At 38.0% G+C, this 27,513-nt stretch overlaps 1 protein-coding gene and 1 pseudogene across 3 annotated transcripts in view; one reads left to right on the plus strand and one right to left on the minus strand.

Moving 5' to 3' along the window:
• The window catches only part of SETD2 (SET domain containing 2, histone lysine methyltransferase), a 127,065-nt gene that overhangs the window by 38,587 nt on the left and 60,965 nt on the right, over positions 1 to 27,513 (minus strand). For 2 of the 3 annotated variants that reach the window (XM_043587268.1, XM_043587269.1), the window contains exons 12-13: positions 26,508 to 27,170; positions 2,811 to 2,859 (exon numbers count right to left, since the gene is read on the minus strand). In XM_043587268.1, coding sequence (XP_043443203.1) covers positions 2,811 to 2,859; positions 26,508 to 27,170 — 712 coding nt within the window. Of the gene's footprint in view, positions 1 to 2,810; positions 2,860 to 23,384; positions 23,553 to 26,507; positions 27,171 to 27,513 lie in introns of those variants that run through there. The other variant, XR_006298327.1, reaches the window with a different exon arrangement.
• On the plus strand, positions 18,249 to 18,712 carry LOC122487203 (annotated as a pseudogene).

Genomic DNA, 27,513 nt, shown 5'->3' on the forward strand with positions numbered 1-27,513 from the left:
AAGGGAAAAGGGTTTTTAAAAATTTACTTGGCAGACTCTTCTCCATCATGATAGCACGTCAACTGTAGAACACAATTTCTATCCAACAAATGGATCTATGGATTCCTCCCTCATATGCCCATCCTGAATTTGGATGAGAAACAAGGTGTTGTGTGTGTGTACACTCTACTTCCTGAAAGTCTCTGCCATGAATTCTCTTTTCTACCTTTCCCAAACTCTCAGTCCAAGCCTTCAGCCTTTCTAACAAGTTCTGTGGAACACATGCATGCGAGATGTTCCCGTTACCTTTAACAGTCTGCTTGCAGTTCAAAATGTAAAAGCCTTCTACTGTCCCTGTAACTCTGTATATTTACAATTTGTAGAAGAGCAGCCTGGCATGCTAAGCATAAAAACTTCAAAGGGAAATAAATGTCTTTTTAGTTTAACAAAAAAAAAAAAAAAAGAAAAAAACGGATTAGAGAATTTTTTATGAACTACCATTTCAAAATGAAAATATTTCAAACACAAATGATAATAGCTGACAACTCATGAAGTTATCAAAGCCAGAGAGTTACATCTTCAAAAAAAGAATGCCATCTTCCTACTGAAAGATGATACTATTAAACTTTTCCACTCAGCCTCTTTACCTAGAATGGTCTTCCCCAGTATCATTGTCACTGTTCCCAAAAGCTGTGCTAAGTGCTACTTTTCACTGACCACACCTCCTAGTTTCTCATCTCCCTAAGAAGTCTAAATCCCACCAATGAATATTTCAATATAAATTAACTGGTATTATATGCCACTGCTTTGTGTATGTTAGCATTGCTACTTGATTAATCAGATTGCTCTTGTCCTGTGGAAAGAATTTCTTAATAAAATATCTCTCCGAGCACAAAGCAGATTCTCAATAAACATTAACTGTTTTTTCTTCTCACCTCAGAAAAACATGCTATCACTTGTTTTCTTCCCTGGCATCACGGTTAGGTTTACATATGCCATTCTTGCAGTTCTCCTTTTAGTGAGCCAAAAACTCCATTTGTTTGCAAAACAGTTACTAATCAATGGCCACGTATGAGTATTTGTCAGTGAGAAGCTCATAGAGCTCATCTACACCACACACTGGTAGAAAACACTACACAATTAAAACAATTGTTCCAGCTCACAAGGTATTAGCACCACATCCTTCTGCCTAGTTTCACCTGGATCTGCCCACGACTACTCTATTTCCTTCTTACAACAGGTTCCATGTACTGATGTTAACTTCCTTAAAATGTGACTATTTCTCCACTATATCCTGGTAAAATAAGAAAAGGAATCATACTAACAGTTCATATTCTGACTCTGCATCTTGGAATATGTGAGGCGGATGTCATTCCATTTATTCAGGCTGATGTTTTCATATTATAAAACGAAAGTAAAGCTAGGCTACATATTTCCCAAAATATTTTACAGTTCTTAGGAATTTTACAAGTTCTAAGCTTTTTAATTTCTTGCCATTGAGGGTTAACATAGAAGCTAGGCTTGAATTGTAAGTATTTCTTATAAAAGACTGAGACTGGTTGGGGCTGGGGCACATATGTGAAGGAGAAACTGAAGTTGGCACACAAAAGGCTGCTTCCTGAAAAGATTAGTCTTCCATTACAGATGCCTCTCAAAGGGCATTGCTCTCAGAGGGCACCCCAGAGTAGATATTTGCAAAATATTGGGGGAAAAACCCATAGAAATTTAAGCTTTGCCCATCCTGCTATTGATTTCAGCTCAGTGAGCCCAGAGAAGCTAGCCTCTGATGATCAAGCTTACAGTGGTGCCACTGGTTTTGCCAACCAGCACTACTCAACCCTGCCTTCTTTCTTATGGGAGGAATTCTTTCCAGCCCTAACTAGGATGTTTGGCTATGAAGACACTAAACCAATAGAGTTAAAAATATCCAAGACAAAAACAAAACCCCAACAACGGTACAAAGTACACCTCACAGGGCATTAACCTATATGATTATTTAACCATTAAGTTTTAAGACTATAAAAAGCTCTTCATGCCAAAAATAAAGAAAAAGAAAAAAAGAAACAAAAAGAAAAAGACCAAAAATATGATCACACTGGCTCCTTCACTCTATATTGGGTCAATACTGGAGGGCTCAAGAGATCAACAACAGCCACCATAAGATCCATTGTTTTCATCTTTAAAGAAGTACGCTGGAAACACAACTAAGTAGTAAAACCCAGAAACCAGACTACCATGGCCTCCCTGTTAACTTTTCTGGAATGATTCTTTTTCTTTTTTTTCGAGATTTTATTTTTAATTAATCTCAAAACCCAACATGGGGCTCGTACCCACAACCCCGAGATCAAGAGTCATGTGTTCCACCGACTGAATCAGCCAGGTGTCCCTGTAATGACTCTTAACCTTTTGAGGGATCACTGAGTCCCTGAGAACCTGATGAAAGTTTTGAATTTTCCCTAGAAAAATGAATATAAATAAAGGATTCTGCATATAAACATCTACAGGTAAAGACTTATACAGACATTTAGGAGTACAGGTTTAACAATGCCTGTTCTACAGGGACAAATAAATGGAAGAAAAGCTACTAAAAGCAGTGACTTCAAGGAAAGCAACACCAAAGGTAGTGTAAAGGGACATCTCTTTTGGCAAAAATTCACTAAGAAAGAATAAAAAGGCAAGTTCACAAACTTTTACACCAAATACTTCATTCACCTAATTACATACTGTTGGGTTTCAAAAACAAAATAGCTAAAATTCTTATCATTTACCTCTGCATATTTCCAAAAGAGTATTTGTAAAGCCATATACACAGAGTACCTCTGAATACCTACTTGTGTTCTCCTTTTCAGTTTGACTTTTCTTTGGAATTCGATAAACCTCCTGCAATTACAAAAAAAAAAAAAAAAAAAAAACCAAAAGAAGAGTTATTAGTATGGAGTGGAAGTGGTGATTGCTTTGAAGCTGATTGACTTCACATGGCAAGAAAGAACTAGGAAGGAACAGACTGGTATTTAATTATTCTCCAAAATCTGACTTACATCTAGCTTTAAGAATAGATCCTGGTCCCTCAGAAATAAGAACTTATATGAACTCATGTACATACACACATACACACACACACATTTATTATGTATATGTGTGTTTTGTTTTTTAAACACCTACCAGGCTTGTCTGATCTCATCAGCCAAGTGGCAGACTAAGTAACTTGGACATTACATTTCTGGCAGGAATATACTTCCTGATAATCTTCATTTCTGCAAAGCTTCTGCATATAAAATGAACTCATCTAAAGTTCCTTTATCGAGAGTATTCATAAGAACAATTCTAACCTCTCACTTGCCATCCCTACTTAAGGGAAAAAAGGTTAGTAATTACTCAGCTATATAAAAACACCTCTGAAAAAACTTATGTCTAAAGACAATGCCCATTATTCATATTTTTATATAAATGCAAAACCAACTTGGCTAATGGCCAAATGTAATATCTACTTACGTATTGTTATTTTTAAAAAAGGAAAGGTAAATATTAAATCACTGTCATTCTTGAAATAGCATCAATGCTGTACCAAAATTGTCCTCTACAAATGTAAACTGTTTTTCAGCCCTGAATACCTTTTCTTGCTATATGAATTTAAGGCCTAGAACATGTCCTGTTCCCTGACAATCCCTCACTTTCTAGTCCATCAAGTACTTCTTGGCAAGGCACAACATTCCCTTATTCAGTCACCTTGGTTAAGTGGGCAAATGGCAAATCTACACATCCTCAATGGTTTATCACATGATACCTCCACTTTATAGTAACCTCATAATATTGACCATACCTATACGAGCTGGTAATTCCATTTTTTTAAGCAACTGTACTCCAAAAAAATCAAAGAACTCCTCTTTCCACGTAATTGTCAGTTCTAGCAATTATTTGTGGAAAACGAGAAATAACCCACATGCTATACAACTGAAGAAGGGTCAAGATTTAATATTCAGCTGTGATTAAAAATGACAAATATGAACCACATAAAGAGCAATCTATACGAATGTACATTTTTTAGAAATAATTGTTCAACACCCCATGCGTGCTGACAAATTATTTAATAAAGATGTCCTAATTAGATGTGCACTTATCCTGTGTGCCAGGTATCACACTAGGCATTTCAAACACATTACTTTATTTGAGCTTCAAAACAACTCTATGAATTAAGTACTATCATCTCCATTTTTAAGGTTATGATGCTTTCAGATAGTCTGACTCCAGAGCAATTTAATCTCCTGTACTACACAGGAAATGGTGAACGGTGGCATTATTTGGGAAGGAGTACCACTTTAGGGACTCACACATAAATGCAGGTGGCATTCTCTATTCCCCCAGTCCCTCTTTCCTGTGTAGGACTTCCACTGGAACTCTGGCTGCACAATTAGACTGCTCCAGGAAACTTTTATAGAAATACCATCCCAGACAAATTAAATCTAAAATTCCAGGCACTGGTCCCAAGTATCTGTATTTTTAAAAATTAATTTGTTTTGGGGGCGGGGGGGGAGGGAGAGCACGCATGTGCACACGAGTGGGGGAGGGATAGGGAGAGAATCCCAAGCAGGCTCTGCGCTTGACAGTGCAGAGCCTGACATGGGGTTCAATCCCACGAACCATGAGATCATGACTTGAGCCGAAATCAAGAGTCTGATGCCCAACCAACTGAGCAACCCAGGGGTGCCTACGCTTTTTTTTTTTTTTAAAGCTGTCTAGATGATTCTGATGCCTACAGAACGTTGAGAACCACTGAACTACTAGCTTCTCTTAGCAGCCTTCACACACTCTCCTCACAAGGGAGAATTTGAGAGAAAGAACTGTATATGCCTGTCCTCAGCTCAAAGCCACCTGGGGGTGGCTCCTCTGAGGGATGCTTGGAGCTGTCGAGCTGTCAGTGTCCAGCTATAATGGTGAATCAGGAATAAAGACAGAAAGGACAAAGCTGACACTCTTAGCTCTGTCGACTCCTCTGTCCACCTCTCAGAGGGGTTATCAAACTTGGGAAAAAGTAAGAATGCCACTCACCACCACCTACCCACACTATAAGGAAAAACACATGTTCTATTCATTTTTAAAGTCTTCAAAATGACTGTTGCATTAGGTCCTCTGTAAATTTAGGTACTCCAAAAAGATAACATGTTCATTCACAAAGGGTGCTTAGAACAGACACAGAGATACATAAGTCTGTGTCAACTAAGGATTACAAAATTTTTACCTATATAGTTTCTTTTGCCTAAGGTCTTGGGCATTACAAGTATTCATTACAAACGTTTATCATAATTTATTACACAGACTTCAAGTTGGGACCTATTCTATGGTGGCAGTTAAGGTACCAAAGAAAATGTTTCTCAAAAATATATTCCTAACTTCATTCAAAAATTTAGAGCAACTACTAAAGTAGAAAATGCATTCCAATGTTCACAAAATGGAAGATTATTACTGACTCATGACCAAAAGCTATTGACTTTTGCTGTGTGCCTCTAACTACGGGCAGTAAATTCCATTAACATGCACCCAAGCACTTGGGAGCTACTAACTGGATCCTCGTCTTCATATAGTTAAAGCTGTATATAAAATTAAACTGGAAACTCAGATTGTCTATTTTGAGGCCCTGAATTTTTCCAAAGCCCCACGATAATGTAAACTGAGAAGGAAGCAGTCATGTGAAGATTACTATTTCTTAAAATCATTCTGTCTTAAGAATAAATAGCAATAATGGTAGCTTATGTAATATGGAACTCAAGAATAATGTCCTATCTGCAGGCCACAGAATCCACTGAAGAAAATGTTTGAGTTGGCTTCATTCACACTAACCCTCCATGTAAACTTACTTTGGTCTGCTAAAAATTCTACTCAAAAGACTAGCATGTTATGAAAGAACACTAAACCATGAGTCAGGAGACCTGGGTTCAGGGACTAACCCTCCTTCAGAGGGGCCGAAAAGAATCTAGTTCCCCACTCCACCTAATATTCTTTACCTATCATCCTGCTTTACTCCTTTGGTGTCTACGCTGCTGCTCCTAACACATACACATACACACTCAAAGCTGTAATTCTTAAGGGTCAACACTATCTTACTCTTTGCTCTATCTCTAGTACCAAGAAAATGTCTGACACAAAGGCAACACTCAATTGTTTGATTGGACCAGTAAGTGAAATTCTACTAATAATGTGCAAAAATCAACCACACAGTGCTAAAGAAATTCAAAGTATTGCATAGCTCTTTTTTTTTTTTTTTTTTTTTTAAATCACTAAATCTATACCATCATTCTCTTTCATCCCTGGTAAGAATGCTACTTACAGGCCTATATAACCATAGACTAGACATTGCATATTTCCAGGGTCAGACTAATAAGTACGCCTCTACAACATTTTGAACTCTTTTCAGTGCTTAAAACAGCTTACCCTTAGTCTATCAATCATTCCTCTTCCATCAAAGGCTCTAAATCAATCTCCAGAAATTGTTCGATAAACACTGAATCACTAATAAATTCATGCACAAGCAATGCGCCCAACATCCCTTATAAAAGCCTGTAAATGTGTGTGGAGTTGTTTTTAATGTATAGACAAAGACAGCACAAGTTCTTTGATGGCTATTTGTGGAATTCTGGTTTGCTCATTTATACAGCAAGTATTTATGTGTTAAAAGCACATATTAACGGTCTCCTATGTTTAAAGGGCACTGGAGATACACAGTAGCAACCACCAAGGAATTCACAGGCTAACAATCATGGCTGACAATTCTTACTGTGTGCCACGTCCTTTAATTGCATTCTCATATACTTTTACACGGCTATTAGAAGTATCTTTATTATATCTACAGTACATACTCAGGTTAAATAACTATACTAGGGTCATACATGCCACAGTGAGCTCTATACTGGACCCAGGATCTAACCCTAGATTTGTCTCTGTCCAAAGCATACACTTTTAACCACCACCACTACTACCTCATAGGCACTTGAGGAAAATAGAAAGGAAACATATACTATCTTATACTAAAACTGGCCTTAGGAGAGAGGACTGGAAAAAGTATCCTGAAGGAAATAAACATCCGAATTGTCTTAAAGGATGACGAGGAGTTGTACATAGAAAGAGGCAGAAAACAAAAACATGGAGACAGACACATGTGTTTATTCCAGTTCCATCCTGAAGTCCTATACAATGACAGTGGAAGACAAAAAAAAAAAAAAAAAAAAAAAAAAAAAAAATATATATATATATATATATATACACCCATCTGTGTTATCTTTTCTTTCTAAGAAAGGAGTACTGAATGTACATGCATTCTTACATATCTTATTCTATTCCATGTACTGTATTCTCTTTCATGTGCTTTTGTCTGATGCTTCATAAAGAAAAAATAATACTCTATCAATGAAATAAGATGCTATTAAAAAAAGACAGCAAGATAAGAACAAATAAGAACTGTGATGGAAAAAAGAGCTGAATGTCACCCAGAAAGCAGACCAAAAAGTCAAGAAAGAAAGTGGAAAACCAAAAAACAAAATTAGAGGATAAGTGCTAGATAACCTACATCTAACACAGACATGCCAGAAAGCATGAGAGAGAAAACTGAGGAAGTAGGAAAAAACAAAACAAAACAAAACACCCTAACACACACACACACACACACACACAGTTTTTAGAACTTAAAGACATGAGTCACCAGATGGAAGAAATGAGAGCACCTACCACAACAAAGGAATCGAAATGCCATCAGACTTCAATAGACAGCAACACTGTAAGCTAGAAAATGATACAATGTCTTGAACATTTTAAAGAAAAATTTATTTTCAAATGATAATTATCATTTGCCTAACAAGCAAGAACAAAATAGAGGCATTTTTCAGATCAACAAGGTCTCAAAATTTTTCTACCAGAAGAGAATGTTGAAAACCAAGACTATATGGGGCGCCTGGGTGGCTCAGTCGGTTAAGCGTCCGACTTCGACCCAGGTCACGATCTCGCGGTCCGTGAGTTCAAGCCCCGCGTCGGGCTCTGGGCTGATGGCTCAGAGCCTGGAGCCTGTTTCCGATTCTGTGTCTCCCTCTCTCTCTGCCCCTCCCCCGTTCATGCTCTGTCTCTCTCTGCCTCAAAAATAAATAAACGTTAAAAAGAAAAGAAAACCAAGACTATGGAGGGTCTAAGATTCAAGATTCTCAATTCTGTGTCAAACATTTAATTAGCTACAGTGTAAATAGTACCACACAAGATACTTTAAAACAAAAGAAAGCAAAAACAACTAACAGTTCCTGAGAGAGTGATGGGAAAACGCTGAAAAGTAATGTAAATGAATTACTTAGCACTTAGAATATGATACAGGCATATATTAACATATATTTGCATATAAATTCAACAAGTGGGCATTTAATATAGGTCAAGTATCCAAGCTCTACTTTTGTGCAAATAACCGGAAGTAGTGGCTGCTTAAAATAACACCTGCAAAAGATGTAAAGATGTCATTCAAGGGGTGCCTGGGGGGCTCAGTCGGTAAGCGTCCTGACTTCGGCTCAGGTCATGATCTCACGGTTTTTGTGTTCGAGCCCAACGCGGGGCTCGAACTCACAAGCCGTGAGATCATGACCTGAGCCGAAGTCAGACGCTCAACCAACTGAGCCCCCCAGGCGCCCCGAAAATGATGATGCTTTTAATAAAAATGTACCTCTGAGAATGATAAACCAGCGTGTAAGAGAAGATTATGAACTTGTATCTAAAAGGCAAGTGGAGGAGTCAAAAGCAAGCTGAAAATATAGATCTGAAATTTAGGAAACAGGCTAAGGAAAGAGATCCACAATTTGGGAACATCTTAGGAGATCATAACGTATATTGTGGTACTTAGGAGACTGCCGAGAGAGAAAGTACATAGAGAAAAATAGGCTGACTAGAAGAAAATAAAACTTAAAGGAGGAAGGTCTTTATACTTATTCATACAGTATGTTTTCTATTTTTTGATAAACATTTGCCAGCCATTCCACTTCCGGGTATATATCCAAAGGGAATGAAAACAGGATCTCAGAGAGCTGCAGTCCCATGTTCACTACAGCATCATTCACACTAGCCATGATATGGAAACAACCTAAGTGTCCATCAATAGATGGAGAAGATACAGTGTACATGTACATGATGCAGTATTATTCAGTCATGAGAAAAAAGGACATCTTGCCATTTATGACAACATGGATGACCCCTGAGGATATTATGCTAAGTAAAAAAGTGAGGATGTAGAGAAATTAGAGAAATTAAAAACCTTACACACTGCAGGTAAAGGTAAAGGTAAAAACCTTATTACATTGCATTGTAAATGGTACAGCTATCGGGGAAAAGAGTCTGGCAGTTCCTCAGAAGTTAAATATAAAGTTACTATGACTCACAAGTTCTACTCATAGGTATATACCCAAGAGACATGAAAACCAGTTTCACACAAAAATGTGTACATAAATATTCACAGTAACTGTATTCCTAACAGTCAAAAAGTAGAAACAACACAAATGTCCATACAAATGAGTAACAAAATTGGGTATATCCACACAAGGGAATGATACTATTCAGCTATAAAATGGAATTAAGTACTGATACATGCTACAACATGGATGAATCCTGGAAACATTATGCTAAGTAAAGACCAGATAGAAAAAGCTATACTGTATGATTCCATTTATCCTTATTCAGATTATGCAAATTCACCAACCCACTAAAATTTATTTGCAATCTCCAAATCAGTAAGCTAGAGAAAACTTCTCCAATTCTTCCCCCAAAAAGATGAGTCAACCACTGATATTTTTTGGTATACTTTTTCCAAATAATGGACTGATTAAGACGATGCCACACTTTTTGCCCAAGTCTCTCAGAATCCTTTCATTACTCTTTCTAAAAATGCTTCCAGTACACTACTACTCTTGTATACTATTTCTTCAGTATCATTTTCACTGACTTTATGAAATCAATGCATTTTTGTTTTGTAATAGATCTGTACTGTATTTGTACTACATTGCCCAATTTTTAGAACAGTGAGACTTTGGCTAAGAAACACAACAATCCTAGACAAAGACAGATGCTAATGTTAACAGAGAAGGGATGTCTGGATGACAATCTTTTAGTGTTCAGTTCATCAATTAATGTTTTGTGTCACAATGTTTGTTTTCTAAGCAATTTTAAAACCGTGAAAATTAAGATACTAAGAACACCGTATACTTGTATATCTGTGTGTGTGTGTGTGTATATATCCACATGCGTGGATCCACATCCACATATATATATATATCCACATACGTGTGTATGTGTGTGTATATATGTATACACATATATACACACACACATATATATATACACATATATATATACACACATATATATATACACACACATACACACGCATGTGGATTTATATATTTAATTACACAAGAGATAGGTTTTTTTAAGTATTTATTTTGGGGAGAGCACAAGTGGGGCAGGGGCAGAGAGAGGGGCACAGAGCACCCAAAGTGGGCTCTGTGCTGACAGCAGAGAGTCCGATGTGGGGCTTGAACTCACGAATCATGAGATCATGACCTGAGACAGAGTGTCCCGAAAGATAAGCTTTTCCAGGTAACTGAATGTATTTGAAAAGGATTTCAAAATATCCCACATTCTCTGGATTTCTGGGCATCTATGAAGTTTTAGTGTCAAAAGCAAACATGCCAAATATTTATCTGATTACTGAACACTGAAAATTTAGAAAAAGAGGTAAGAACTTAGAGAAACATACAACAACTTTGGGTAAAACAGGACCATGTCATGGAACCTGATTCACATTCTATACACTAGCTTAAAGATTAAAAATCCAGTTTCTCAATTAACAACAAAATCAAAAAATGAACACACAACATAGAACACCTCCATGTCTATAGCCCTACACTACCTCAAGGCCCAATCAAAGAAAATAAACCTACTGGACAAATACTGCTATGTACCATAGCTCCTTTCCTGTCAGCATAAATTCTGTGAAATACCTTCAGTGGTAATGGCTCTATAACCAGGATTTAGTTTCCTTTAACAGAAGGAAGAATTATTTAACTCCTATCATCATGTCCCCATAGAGCATAAGAGTCTGTGGTTTTACCTCACAAACTGTATTATAAATGGTAGGAGTAGAGGGGTCTCCATCAGGTCACAGAGGTCTTAAAATCTGACTACAAAGAAAATTCAGAAGAGAACATAAACGTCTGGAGACTTCATAAAATCACACACTTATGAGGGGCAGAGGAAGGGAGAGTAAAGGAAAGAGGGAGTATAATAATTTTATTTATTCCTTTAACTCCCTAAAGAGACACTCTTCTAACTTCAGACAAATGGGCTCCCGTGAAATGGAAGGTAGTAAGAATCAATCTCAGTTTTTAGCCATTCAGAAAAATAGACAAAACATTGACTGAGTCAAAGTTCTTAAAACAGGAAACAAAAATGTAAAGATATTCAATACTTCATGCATAAGTGACATGCAAATTAACACTTCAATAATTTTCCGTCTGTGCCAGTCTGACCAAGATAAAGTTACACAGTACCTGTGCTGACCAGAGTGTAGTGAGATAGATGCCTTTGTGTACATACACTGCTGCTGAGAGTTAAACTGGTACAGAAACTATAAAGATCAATCTGGCAAGACCTATGAATATGACAGAAAACACAGACCAGGACTCAGAGATACTGCTTTTAGTAATTTATCAAACATGTATATTCCCACATATGTAAATGTGTTCAAAATGATTTATATAAAAGTTATGTGCTGAACTTTAAAAAAAAAAAAAAATCAACTGAAATGGCCAAAATAGGGAACTGATTAATAGAATTAAAAGGATAATGATTATAAGGGGCACCTTAGTGGCTTAGTCAGTTGAGCATCTGACTGGATTTCACCTCAGGGCATGATCCCAGGGTCATAGGATCAAGCCCTGCATTGGGCTCTGCATGGAGTGTGGAGCCTGGTTGGGATTCTCTCTCTCCCCCCCTCTGCCCCCTTCCCCTCTCACATATGCTCTCTAAAAAAAAATAAATAAAAATTTTTAAAACGGAAACTGATGATTGCATACCTTTACAATAAAATACCATGCAGTATGAAAGCTAAGTTCTGTAAATTGGCATGAAACTAGCTTCATAATATATTAAATAAAAACAAGGAGCTAAAGAGTGCTGCCAGTTTTATAAAAAAAGAAATACACACACACAGTATGCACACATTATCTCTGGAAGGATATACAAGAAGCTGGTTGTGCTGGTTGCCTTCGGGGAACAGGACATGGGTCAGGGGTAGGAGCAAAACACCACACCATATGCCTTTTGAACTTTGTATCATGTACAGGAAAGGCCTATTTAAAAATTAAAATAAAAAGAGGAGAAAAAGATAACACGCCTCAGAAGAATCCCCCGACAAAGTACCAAAAAACTTTTTTGGCATTACTGCTGTATTCATGGTAAAGACCACCACCTGAGGGCTATGACATCTCAGGCTGAGGCCTCAGGAACCCAAGGCAACTTCTAAATGCTGCTCTTCAGCAAATGCCATACCTTAAAAAGCCCTCCCAGTTCACTGTTGTTCACTTTAAACTTGTCCCCCAGCCCCTCCTTCTTCTCCAGCCTTAACCAGCTTGACTCTAATTCAAAGAATCTACCTTAGCAATGCTCAGTTTTATTCAACACACACCTAAAATGTGCTGGGCTTATGCTAAAAAATACTGAAGCACAAGGTGAACAGGTGACACAAGTGCCTGCTTTTGAGGCCTCTCTAGGCCAGTAGTAAACGTGTGTAGAAAAATAAGGGTTTTCGTGTTAAGTAATCACTGAAGAATAACCAAGATTATGATGATTAAGTGTGTCTCATTTTCAGAGTTCTGTTTTCCAAGCAAATTAATTCCAAATCTAAGATTTTTTCTTACACTTTTCAAATGTAACCATCTCTTCTAATTAAAATTTTTCAAACTTTAAAATCACCACAGCCCTCCAAGTGATTGCACTGAAGTTACAGGTTGTACTGGTGAACCCAATGCTGCAGTGATGAGTAGATGGTCATTATTTCACATAGTACTGGAAGTGCTAGCCACAGCAATCAGACAAGAGGAAGGAATAAAAGGCATCCAAATTGGTTAGGATGAAGTAAAACTTTCACTATCTGTGGATGATATGGTATTACATATAGAAAACCCTAAAGACGCCACCAAAAAACTACTAGACTGATAAATGAATTCAGTAAGGATGCAGGATACAAAATCAACATACAGAAATCCGTGGCATTTTTATACTAACAATGAAGCAACAGAAAGAGAAATTAAGAAAGCAGTCCCATTTACAATTGCACCAAAGATAATAAAATACCTAGGAATAAATTCAACCCAGGAGGTGAAAGACCTGTACTCTGAAAACTATAAAACACCAATGAAAGAAACTGAAGATGACAAAAATAAATGGAAAAATATTCCATGCTCCTGGACTGGAAAAACAAATATTGTTAAGATGTCCATACTACCCCAAAGCAATCTACAGATTTAATGCAATCCCTATCAAAATACCAACAACATTTTTCACAGAAAACAATCCTAAAATTTGTATGGAACCACAGAAGACCCAGGACAGCTAAAACAAACTTAAAAAAGAACACTGGAGATATCACAATTCCAGATTTCCAGTTATACTACAAGGCTGTAGTAATCGAAACAGTATGGTATTGGCACAAAAATAAGCACATAGATCAATGGAATAGGATAAAAATCACAGAAACAAATCCACATTTATATGGTCAATGTATCTATGAGAAAGGAGGAAAGAATAGGAAATGGGTAAAAGCCTCTTCAACAAATGTTACTGAGAGAACTGGATGGCTCCATGCAAAATACTGAAACTGGACCACTGGCTTACTCTATACATGAAGATAAATTCAAAATGGGTTAAGAACCTAAATGTGAGACCTAAAACCATAAAAATCCTCGGAGAGCACAGGCAGTAATTTCTCGGACACTGGCTGTAGCAACATTTTTCTAAATAGGTCTCCTGAGGCAAGGGAAACAAGAGCAAAAATAAACTACTGGGACGTCATCAAAATAAAAAGCTTCTGCCCAGTAAAGGAAACAACCCACAAAACTAAAAGGCAGCCTACTGTATGGAAGAAGATATTTGCAAATGACATATCTCACAAAGGGTTAATGTCCAAAATATATGAAGAATTTATACATTATACAACTCAACACCCAAAAAACAAATAATACAGTAAGAAATGGGCACGAGACATGAACAGACATTTCTCCAAACATCCAGATGGCCAAGAGAGATATGCTTAACAACACGCATCATCAGGGAAATGCAAATCAAAACCACAATGAGCTATCACTTCACACCTGTCAGAATGACTAAAATCAAAAACATAAACAACAGTGTTGGCAAGGATATGGAGAAATAGGAATCTTCCTGTACTGTTGGTGAGACTGCAAACTGGTGCAGCCACTGTGAAAAACAGTATGGAGGTTCCTCAAAAGTTAAGAATGGAATTACCTTACGATCCAACAATGACACTATTGGGTATTTACCCAAAGAATACAAAAACACCAATTTGAAGATATACACCCACCCCTATGTTTATTGCAGCATAATTTCCAATAGCCAAATTACGGAAGCATGCCAGTATCCACTGATAGATGAATGGGTAAAGACATTATATACATTTACAATAGAATATTATTCGGCCAAAAAATGAAATCTTGCCATTTGCAACAATACAGATGGAGCTAGAGTATCATGCTAAGTGAAATAAGCCAGTCAGAGAAAGATAAACACCATATGATTTCACTCATATGTGGAACTTAAGAAACAAATGAGCAAAGGAGGAAAAAAAAGGAGAAAGACAAACCAAGAAAAAGACTCTTAATTATAGAGAACTGCAGGATACAAGAAGTGGGTTGGAGGGTAGGTGAAATAGGTGATGGGGATTAGTGCACTTAACATGATGAGCACCAACTAATGTGTACAATTGTCAAATCATTCCATTGTAAACACTGTATGTCAACTATACTGGAGTTAAAAACTTAATTAAAAAAAAAAAAAAAAAGATGATCAAGCCAGTACTCCAGTTAAGAGTAGGAAACCTCCTGGGGCGCCTGGGTGGCTCAGTTGGTTGAGCGGCCGACTTCGGCTCAGGCCATGATCTCTCAGCTCGAAGTCTCATGAGTTCGAGCCCCACGTCAGGCTCTGTGCTGACAGCTCAGAGCCTGGAGCCTGCTTCGGATTCTGTGTCTCCCTCTCTCTCTGCCCTCCCCTGCTCATGTTCTGTCTCTCTCTCTCAAAAAAATAATATAAACATAAAAAAAAAAAAAAAAAAGAGTAGGAAACCTCCTAATGTCCAGATCATCCAGAAAATACTTTTTGGACCACAGTTCATTCTTTTCCCAACTCACACATATACACATCTCTGTTTGACAAGCTGCTCATATTCATGGACCCCTGCCCCAGAAAAACCCCAGTTTTGCATATGATTTCAGGGGTTCTGAAAATGCTCTGAAGTTCAATCATAGATCACAGTTTGCCAATCTCTGCAGCACGAAGTAAAAAAAAAAAAAAAAAAAAAAAAAAAGAAATCTTGAATAAAACACTAAAATGGTAGTTTCTAAGATTTCAGAATGAATTTGGACTTATTAGTTTCTAAATCAGAAGCAGATTAAGAGAAATCTGAAGTATTCACCAAAGGTACATAATTATGTAAATTGCCTCACAAAGATATAGAAGTCACTATTAGATCAGCAAAAGGGAATGGAAAGAATATGGGATTTAAATCAGAAGACCCAAGTCAATTTTCAGCTCTGTCACTTAGAAGCTAAGTCACAACCTCATGGGCTTATTTGTTTTCTGTTTTACAGGGAATAAAAACACCACCATCTATATACTTCACAGGGTTGTAAAGATTATATGACACTCATTCAAATATTTTCTGACCACCTATCAAATAAAATACACACACCACAGTTTCAAGAAGCAGTGTGATACCATGGGGAAAGATGAAACTTCTTCACACCTTCATTCAAATATTTATGAAGTGCCAAATGACATATCCTGGGGAGACTTGAATGACCAAGACATAAGCATTCTTTGCCCTCACACTCCGTGCAAGTACGAAAGAAATATTATTTGCTGTGATTGGAAAGGAGGTTATGAGACCATACAGAAAGGGCAGAATACTCTTAGAGGAATGGGAATGACTTTCCTGGGGAAAGGATGAAACTTACACAAGAGACATCCAAACAGAAGTAAGTGTTTTCAGGAATGAATGAATGTGTGTTCACGTGTGTATGAACATTAGTAGCACAGACCCACTGGGGGGGGGGGGGCCAGAATGGCTTGATGTGAGACTGCATAAATAAATAAGGACCAGACTATATCATGGTAGGCAAACCTCATGAAGAAAAATGGATTTTATTATAACAGTGTAATAAGGAACTATATAAAAGTTTTAAATAGGACACTGACATGATCAGATCTTCATTTCCAAACAGCACTCTGGCTACTGATCATAGGGGGCACATAGTAGTCATTCACTACTATTAAGAGGTAACTTATTATTATAACCACTATTTAAATGATACCATAATAAAAGTAACCTTTACTACAAAAATCAAGATATAATCCTTGCCCTTGAAGAGCTCATGGTCCAGTGAGGGGACTAAGCAACTAATTTTAGTAATCTGTTAAGATTACAACTACTGTATAGAGAAATACAGAAAAGGACAAAGTATCACAAAGAATGAGCTGCAACTGTAAGTCTAAGTGAAGGAAGATTAAAAAAAAAAAAAACGGAGAGAAAGAAGAAAAGATATTGCAAGCAAAAAGAACAGCATGTACAACGCCACGGAAGGGTGAGTACGTATGAACAGCCTGATGTGATTCATGCACTGAATGTGTAAGAAACACTGTTGGGCAAGAAAGTTAGATAAACGTAGAAGTACCTCTCATGCCATACACTAAAGGCTCTCTTCTTGAATTAATGGGAGTCTCTGTGATGCTACTAGAGGTTCCTGTTGATACATCTATTTTTTTTAGTGTGTGTGTGTTTGTTTTTTTGAGAGAGAGAGAGAGAGAGAGAGACAGAGACAGAGACAGAGAATATGAGCAGGGGAGGGGCAGAGAGAAAGGGAGACAGAGAATCCCAACCAGGCTCTGCACTTTCAGTGTGGAGCCCAACGTGGGGCTCTAACTCACGAACCGTGAGAGCATGACCTGAGCCAAAAATCAAGAGTCGGATGCTTAACCAACTGAGCCACCCAGGCGACCCAGATCACATCTATGTTTTTAAAAAGATAACACGATAGCATATAAAGGAAAATATGAAGGGAGGGAGGAATGGGAGCAAGAAGGACAAACAGGAGGCTGTTCCAACAGTCTAAGCAAGAAATGACAGGAGCCTGAATTAAAAATGGCAATGAGAAGACAATGACCTATTTAACATGTAGGACAAAAGAAATCTCAGGTGCTGCAAGAAATACCACCTTTTGAGGGATAGGCAGAATAGTGAAAATCACAGGGAAATCCAAATGATTCAGACAAGGGTGTGGTCTCAGATTAACAGAAGGAAGGCGAGAGAAACGACAGGTTGAGTAGTACATTATGTGTTCACACGTTTACTCATACACAGAAATACACATATGTATATGTACGTATAGATACGGTCTGGTGACAGCCCCTACAAGCAATGCCCCAGTAGCAATGACTTCATCTAGAGCCCAGATCTTGGTTTCTTAATAAGAGTTTCTGTTTGTTTGTTTCAGAGAGAAAGAGAGCAAGCAAGCATGCAGGGGAGGGGCAGAGAGAGAGAGAGAGAGAGAGAGAGAGAGAGAGAGAGAGAATATCCCAAGCAGGCTCTGCACTGTCAGGACCAGGGGCTTGATCTCACAAACCATGAGATCATGACCTGAGCTGAAATCAAGAGTCAGAAAGGTAACCAACTGAGCCAGCCAGGTGCCCCCAGATCTTGGTTTCTCAATCTCACTTCACATCATAGAAAGCAGAGTTTATTGGACAAATGGCCGATTCCAGGGCTGGGTAAGGGAAAGTGCAAGATAAGCCTGGAATAGCATGTCGTTCCAGGTTAAAAAACTGACGGCAACCTGTCAAAATCACACAGAGGGAACCTAAAGGGTCTCTCACACTGGCCAAACAAGGGACAATTTAAGCAAATAAATAACAAAATTAATGGATAATTCACTGAATAAAACAAGAACCCAGGAGGCTCTGCAGCATAATTTAGGCACTGTAGGAGTTGTGGTTGTCACACTGTACAAGATGGGTTTTCCTGAAGCTGCTGGTTCTTTTAGAACTCATCAAATTAAGGCTGCTCCAATTGGCTCTGCAGTTGGTAGATTTAAGGCAAATCTTGTCTTCAAGGAGACTGAAAAGAAGCTTAAAGAGGAAGGGGAACAGTTTGTGAAGAAATTGGTAGTATTTCTGCCTTCAAGGTAAAGGATGGCCCTGGGGGTAAAGAAGCCACCAGGGTGGTGGATGTGACGAACAGCAGTTCAGTGCTTCCTAACTCAGATGAGAAGGCTGACTGCAGAGTCTCAATGGCTGACCTGGACTTGCTGGCTTTAATGACTGGTAAAATTAATCCTCAGTTGGCCTTCTTTCAAGGCAAATTGAAAATCACTGGCAATCACTGGCTATGAAGTTACAAAGTCTTCAGTTTCAGCCGAGCAAAACTACACTGTGAGGAATCCCCTCTGCCTACCTTTGAAAACTAAAGATGAGATATACAGATTTATATCCATATATTTCATTGTCAGAACTTAGAAATTACACACTGGCAAACAGTGTGAGATTTGTTTTTAATGGCTTTTTTAAATTTTTTATTTTTTTAAATGTTTTTTAATGCTCCACATCCAACATGGGGCTTGAACACACAACTCTGAGTTTAAGAGTCACATGCTCAGGGCGCCCGGGTGGCTGAGTCGGTTAAGCGTCCAACCCTTGATTTCGGCTCAGGTCATGATCTCACAGTTCATGAGTTCAAGCCCCGCATCGGGCTCTGTGCTGACAGTGTGGAGCCTGCATGGGACTGACTGACTCTCTCTCTCTCTCTCTCTCTCTCTCTGTCCCTCCCCAATTCATGCATTCTCTCTCTCGAAATAAATAAGCCTTAAAAAAAAAAAAAAAAAAAGAGTCACATGCTCTACTAAGGGAACCAGCCAGGTGCCCTTAGATTGGTTTTTAATGGCTGTGACCCAGGCGCCTGGTGGCTCAGTTGGTTAAGTGCCGGCCTCCTGATTTCAGCTCAGATCGTGATCCCAGTGTTGTGGAACTGAGTCCTGCATCAGGCTCTGCACTGAGCTCTGTGCTGAGTGTGGAGCCTGCTTAACGTTCTCTTTCCCCCTCTGCCCTTCTCCATCTCACACAGGTGTGTACACACATGCTCAATCAATCATTCAATCAATCAATACATGCCTGTGACCAATTCTGTTTTTCCTAAACTCTGAGGGAACAGAGCCTGAGGTATACTACTGCTTTGCCGAACTGCATACAAGTGTACATTACAAAGCTAATATGGTTTGGCATAAAATTGAGTTTCAGAATAAAATTAGGAAGAACAAAATCTAAAAGTTATATAAACAAAAGCTCTCATTTTTTATAAAGTATATTTAAGGATCATTCTGCTGAAGATTCAATTTAAGGTTTCCTTGGGAGAAGCAGGGAGGAAACAGAATACCAGTACCTCGCCAGTAATTAGTGTTGCGCACTTAATGTTCTTCATTTATTTTCTATTAATAGTTTTAAAAGTTCTGTACTGGGATGTTTCAAAGAAAACTTTTCCCAAATCAAAATAAATCTGATCAGAGCTTGGCGGGTGTGTGGGGGGGGGAACTATAGCTGAATGCAGGACTATTTTTAAAATAAAAAAAATTTTTTACTGGGTTTCCTTCTTGAAAAATAAGTATTTTTGTTAAAAAATAATTGAACAGAGGCATATGGGTGGGTCAATTGGTTGAGTGTCCAACTCCTGATTTTGGCTTAGGTCATGATCTCACAGTTTCATAAGATCAAGCCCTACACAGGGCTCTGTGCTGACAGCATGAAGCCTTCTCTCCCTCCCTCTCTCTGCCCTCCCCTGCTCTCTCTCAAACATTAAAAAAAACTGAAAATAGTAATAACTGAGCAAATACACGTTTGCTCTGAGATGCAGTTTTCAAATTAGAATCTCCTATTTAACTAAATGTGTAAAGCTCTGTCCTTTGTTATAATTTTCCTTCTTTATAGAAGAAGAAGGAAACATTTATCGTTCTTCCTAGTTTTTCTAATGCCAATGTTATTTCTTATAACTGTAAGATACAGGGTAAAATAATGCTTTGGAAGAATGTTTAATAGAGAATTAAAATAAAAAAATAATAAAAAAATGAGAATGCATGAGCCTAAACTGATAAAAATCAATGAATACAGAACTACATGGGAGAGCAGGAAAAGCTCGTGCTTACAAGAGGGCTACAACCAAAACAGAGGGGAGCAAAAGGAATGAGAGGTTAGAAAATCACCACTTGGCAACCATCACAGCTGTTAAGTGATTTGGGTAAATTCACTGGATGTTGAAACTAATGAATAAATCTGATAAAAAGCAGATTATTTATACACTTCCAAAGGTGCTCCTATAGGATAATTTTTAATGATAAGGATCAAACAGTAACTTTATGTTGGAAAACCTGGCAGACACCACTTTAACCAAGGGATTGGAGCTGACAGTGCCAATAGTGGAACAAATCAACATCAGGTGAAGGATACTCCTTACTATTCCAGACAAAAATGTATAACCTGAACCCAAAAGAAAACTTCAGACAAGCCCCAAATGAGGAATATTCTAAAAATTTCAAAATATTTTAAAAATTTGAAATGTATAAAAAGCAAAGATAGACTTAGGAACTATTCCAGATTAAAGGATACTAGAGAGATACAACCCAACATAACACTTTAGCTCCAATTCTGGATCAGATTTTTTTTCTTGCTATAGACATTATGGGTACAATTGGCAAAGTCTGAAGGAGATCTGTTGATCAGATAACAGTATTTTGTCACTAATCTGCTGATTTTAACAAATATACTGCAGTCATATGGAATAATATCCTTGTTTTTATAAAATATGCACTAAAATATCTAGGGGCAATGGATGTCACATCTGTAACTTATTTTAAGTTAAAGAGAAAATGATAAAGGATATTTGGTAAAATGTTAACACTGGGGAATCTGGGTGGAGGAATAAGAGGAATTTTTAGCTTTTTTTCTACATTTGTCACTAGAATGTGTATCACCTACAGAATACATACACAGAATAGTATCCTTGCAGTTTTCCTGTCAGTCTGAAATCACATCAAAAGTAAAAGGAATATTAAGAAAAATTTATACATTTTATTATGGTTACATGTAAGACTAGATTGCACCAACTTATCTATACTCAAAACCTCAAGTTTCCAACTAACCTGATCATGGTCCTGAGGGAAAAACAACATTGCGTAAAGGTCTCTTCTCTCCCACTTCTCAGACAGCCTTACATCCAAATTATTCAAAGTAACTTTTCCCAGAGTCAAGACTTTTTTTTTTTTTTCAAACTAACTTCATGAGCTATAGAACCATAATCATCATGTCTTTAGGGAAACAGAATTAAGAGTTCATCCATAAGAATAAAGTATCAAAATGACTTCACTCAAAATCAGAATGTTTCAAGCAGCCAGACTCTGAACTTTACCACAGTGCAAAAGCAGCCACAGACAGTATGTAAATGAATGAGCATGGCTGTGTTCCCAAAAATCTTTACAAAAACAAGCAGTGGGACAGACATAGCCAAGCCATGATTTAGATTAAAGGACCTATCCAGTAATAACAAAATGGACTACTAATAAGCTTTAGACCATTTTTGCCTTTTACTGAGTCTGATACTTGTAAAACAAATTTTGGGGCGCCTAAGCGACCCAGTTGGTTGAGAGGCCAACTCTTGATTTTGGATCAGGTCATGATCTCACAGTTTGTGGGTTCAAGCCCCACACGGTGCTCCCCACTAGCAGTGTGGAGCCTGCTGTCTGGGATTCTCTCTCTCTTCCCCTCTGCTCTGCCCCGCACGTACTCTCTCTCTCTCTTTCAAAATAAGTAAATAAACTTAAAAAAAAAAACAAACAAAAAACTTTCAATGTAGCAGTATCTAAGATTGCTTCTTTGGGGGCAATTCTAAATTTTAAAGGAGGGGCGTCTGGGTGGCTCAGTTAGTTAAGCATCCAACTTAGGCTCAGGTCATGATCTCATGGTTCACGGGTTGGAGCCCCGTGTCAGACTCTGTGCTTACAGCTCAGAGCCTGGAGCCTGCTTCAGTTTCTGTGTCTCCCTCTCTTTCTTCCCCTTCCTGCTTGTGCTTTGTCTCTCTCTCTCAAAAATAAATAAATGTTAAAAAAAAATGTATTTTAAAGGAAAGGGTAATATTGATCCTTATGGATACAGAATAATCTCTACGAAAGATTTTGAAATTTATTACAGAAACCCAGGGTACATAATTTCATTTTGAAATGTTGCATAGCAGATTCCACATAGGATATCAGTTACAGACTGAATTTCCAAGTAGTGACTTAAACGTTTTCAGCTGAGTAACCCTATGTTTTATTTAAACTTTCTGTAAAGAGTTTAATGCTTAACTTTCTAGGCAAATAATATGTTTGTTGAATTAAAGATAGTCTTGACATAAACATGAAGAAAAGTATTATTAAGAATAGTCCAACTTATCACATGTACAGAATGGTGCCCCTAAATCATCTAAACCAGGTGTAACTGTAACTACCCAGATTTCATTATAAGGAGAGATGCATATCCTGCAGTCTAAGTGTTTACAAGAGAGGCTCTGGAATCACTAGCCATCATAATCTACTGGGTGTTTAACTGAAAAAAAACTGCCATATTCACAGGAACCTTACCTCTTCTTCTCATGATCCAAATGAATGAGGATTTTCCAGTCAAGTTATAATCAATCACCACTTATAACCAACTGTTTTGCCCTGTGAAGTCTAGGGTATATTTTCAGCATGAGGGGTGATGTACAGTAATTCCTTTTGCAAATAGAAATATATGCACATGTCCCTGCTGAAAATGTAGCCCGATAAATTTGCACTTGAAAATACATGCTCGTGTAGTAGCAATGTGTTAGGTGATGTTTCTTGTTTAGGTCTACTTTAGGAGTCAAAATGTGCAAGCCCTGTGGAGCCATGGCAGCAGTCCTGTGTATAGAGGTATAGAAAAAGTAGCTCACTTAATCCTTTCTCGCCAGGAGTCGGGATTTTCCCGGAACGACATCCATTGTCGGCAATGGACGCACCAAAATAACGCCGGCGCCAGTGAGTTAACCACCTCTGTCCTCTTTTCACCTATTATATTTTTCATGCATCATCCAACTTCCCAACCATCTTCCTGTTTCTTCACAGAATGCACGCTAGGTTCTCGTTTTTCTTCAGCACGAAGTTGAAAATGGAGTTGAGAAAAGGAGACACATGGTCAGCTGGTGATGTTAACAAGCTCCTTGCTGCCCTGAGAAGCTAGATGGAAATGGTTCAAGTTACAAGGGGGATCATCATCAGATCTGGGAGGACAAAGAGTAATTCATGAAGCTTCATTCCCTTCCCTCCCACCCTCTTTCATTTACTGATGATCCCTATGGTCTGCCTTCACAGCAAAAATCAAGATTAAGGATCTGAAGCAACCTCTTTCAGTTCTTCACTCCATCCAATGTGTAGAAAGGCCAAGTGGAACACATGTCCAACAATGTTACAGTGGCCCCAGAAGGTCAGGGAAGCTTGGAGTGGCTAACATAACCACAATCTTAGAGTAATGCTTTTTTTAGTACGATCTTGGAATTAACATCAGCAACTAACCCAGTGCTTGGCAATAGGTGCTTAATAAAGGTTGGTTGAATAAGACATTGTCTTTTCTGCCAACGTCTACTTGAATACATAGGTGGAAGTCAGACAGAAGTAGTTAACTCTTTCAATGCCGGGATAGTATGGGTATAGTGTAATCACATCAAGTCCATGCGTTTATCTAAAACATGTTCAAATTATGGGTTTCTGATTTCAATGTTCTGATTAAATGCTGGCTAAAGTTCTTTCTTTCTCTTTCTCTCTTTCTTTCTTTCTTTTTTTCTTGACAACCATAATCAGAGTTTTGGAATTAGAATCATGGTAAATGTTAAACAGAATGATAGATGAATTAAGAGCCCCAGCACCAATGTGTAACAAAACATCACAGTTCAGTCAAGTGACAACATTTCTCAGTCATGCAATTCTAGGTGAGTAATGATTCCAGAGCAAACTAAAGTTTGAAGAAGGAAAATCTCATTCAATGGCTTCCTTGATGCTAAGAATCAGGATACATCCAAAGTATGAGAGTTAAGAAGGATATATTTTAAGTATGAATAAAATTTTGAGCCTCAAGTCAAAAGGATCATCAAGCTACATAGTGCTATGCAACTGCTTTGATCTTTCAGACAGGAGGAACGAGGACAAGCAGGGGAACAAATAATTTGGTAGGACTCAAAAACGTCTAGAGTGTGACTTTAAATGACCAGTTACAGCTAACTGAGTTAAGGATATCCCAGAGAGTAATTCATACCACTACCATTACAATAAAAAACTACCATAGAGAGAAACGAAAGTATTACTTTTTCCAGGTTTTAAGAAGAGACAGGTTTTTAAAGAAATGATGCTTAAATCTCATTTTTTTTAAACTTATGTCAACCAGAGATTTATCAGGCGAAAGTGAACTACTGGGTCTGCCACCCCATTCTCACTCTGTAAAACTATGTCTGTAAGGCCTTTTCTATGCCCATTCGAGTACAGGTCTCCATTTCCACCTTCCTTATGAAGCCAGTCATGCCACAGGCTGTACTAGCCTCCAAACTCAAGAGGGACTTCTTCCACACTCCTGTGCCCTCACAAAGCAGGCCTTAAATGAAGGTCCACCCACGTGACCATCCCAGCATTTCTTTCTTTTAACTGCAATTCTGGTTCCTGCAGTTCACGTGTTGTATCATAAGCAGATTTACTATGAATTCTTCCTTTTAGGTTTATAAAAAGGAAGGATTTCACAAGGTTTATTAATAAGGTTGAGTAACGATAAACTCTAAGTGGTGCAAGAGTAGCAAACAGGTCAACGAGAACTGAAACCACACCATACTTAAAGAAGAGTCTCAACACAGCAAATTACAAATGCCGGAAGTAAGAATAGTGCACAACCAATCAACTACTCCTTTTGTTCAGTGTGAGGTCAGTTCCATATGGGTCAAATCGCAGGATCTAATGGGTGAGTTTTGTAATCATAATTGGGGACAGGTAGGATTCAGTTGTCCATCTTACTGCAAATAAACCTGTACTGCTGGTTTATCTGGTTGCTTCACTTCTGACAGAAGAAAGGAACAGAAAAATAGAAGCTAGGAAGTAACCTGTTCCCACAGGGTCCTCAAGACCTGAATCCCAGATACAGATCACTTACAATCAAAATGTATCACATCTCTCCTAGGCTCATCCTGTTATTCACTTCTGTGTTTATCCAAGACCCAGACTGAGTTTTCTGCAAAGCAAACCCTGTACAACTTGCTACGTTCTTTAATGACAGATTATGTACGTATTAGGCGTAAGGGTTCCACACCTCTCTATCTTCCTCTAGATAACATCTTTTGACCAAAGAAGTAGGCATTTAAAGGCAGGCCTGTTTCAGAAACAATAACGGAACTGAACACCAACTAGCTCCATATAAAGTTGTTTTACTGGAATAGATATTTGTGTTCAATCATTTTTGATAAGAAGTTGCTGAATTACCTTGGTTTTCCAGTTATAGTTAATTTTTAAAAATTAATTTCTAGTTAATCCAATATATTAATTTCCAATTACTTTAAACACTGACTTTTTTTCTTACATACACTCTTACAAAGAATTTTCAAATGTAGAATCCTATGTTTGTAGCTCAACGTATTTCTGGTTTTGGTTTTAATGTAAGGTGCACTTAAATAACTGAAGTCACTGGGGCACCTGGGTGGCTCAGTTGGTTAAGCGTCCAACTTCGGCTCAGGTCATGATCTCACTGTTGGTGAGTTTGAGCCCCACATTGGGCTCTATGTGATCAGCCGGGAGCCTGGAGCCTGCTTCGGATTCTGTGTCTCCCTCTCTCTCTGTCCTTCCCCCACTTGTACTGTCTCTGTCTCTCAAAAAATGAGTAAATGTTTAAAAAACTACAAAAAAAAAAAAAAAAACTGAAGTCACTGCTGCGATATGCTTTTCTAAATGAAGAAAAGGGGATATCTGTATATTAGTTTGGCTGGTATATCTCTTGCCAAGGTTTAAAAGATTTGAGACATTTGTAATTAGTTATCAGTAAGAGAGATGGTACTCCATTTTTCAAATATATGTATAGCTAGAAAAGTAGGTAATTCAACTTAAGATTTGTGGAACTCTAGACCTGAGTAATTCAGGTTAAAATAAACAGAAATGTTTCCTTACCTTTAGGTCTTTCCAACTATCCAGGAGCTTGGTGGCCAAATCACTTATATCTACTGTTTTATCTGGCTGTTCCTGGCTCCTCTCACTCTCCACATCAGATACACCCTCCTCTTCATCTTGGGATGGTGTTTCCTCAGCAATAGTTTCTTCCAGTTTCGTGCCATTGCCCTCTTTAGGCTCTATTTCAGCATCAGCCTCTGGTTCAGATATGGGTAGCTTACTGGCTTCCATGGCAATTTCACTCTCAACTTTAGACTCAGGCAGCTGTTGTGTGAGTAGCTGTTGTGACTGTAACTCTTCCTCTTCTTCTACAGGGACGTGTTCTAACTGGTCAAGGTCCTCTTTGCCATCCTTGCCTTCCAGCTCACTGGTAGCATCAGATATTGCACTGTCCATGCTATTTTCACTTATAATTTTAAGTCTGCGAAACATGAGCTTCTTGGGGGTATCTGTGTCAGCTTCTGTGCTTAGCTTGGTGGAAGGATCAGGAGTGTTGAGTGGTGTGTGAGCACGTGACGTATTCTCACTTGAATACCCATCTCCTTCACTCAACGGAGGAATGGCAGTTTTGGTCTGAGACCAGCGTTGAATAATTGGAAGTACTTTGCTTTCCTCCAACATATTTTTAGTAGGAATGGGTAAGTGTTCCAAAGTCTTTATAATCTGATTAAACACAATAAAAAAAAAATCTCATCACTTTACACAGTTGACTTTTCAAACCTCTGGATGGGACTCAGATCATTTTTGCAAGAGCAGCAGGGTTTCTTTACTGTCTTATTCAGACCAAAGTCTCTATAACTACAGAAGGATTTAAATGTCATAATATTATTTTCCTCCAGAAAGGAAAGAAAACTGTTTTAAGACTGACCAGCAAAAATAAAAATGTGGGCAGGTAACTGCTCACAATATTAAACAGGACCAATTAATATCCTCCACCAGTGCTTCTCAAACCTGAGATTAAAAAAAAAAAAAAAAATACACACACACACACACACACACACACACA

This window comes from Prionailurus bengalensis, chromosome A2 (assembly GCF_016509475.1).
Source record: "Prionailurus bengalensis isolate Pbe53 chromosome A2, Fcat_Pben_1.1_paternal_pri, whole genome shotgun sequence".
In the NCBI taxonomy this organism is placed as follows: Eukaryota; Metazoa; Chordata; class Mammalia; order Carnivora; family Felidae; genus Prionailurus; species Prionailurus bengalensis.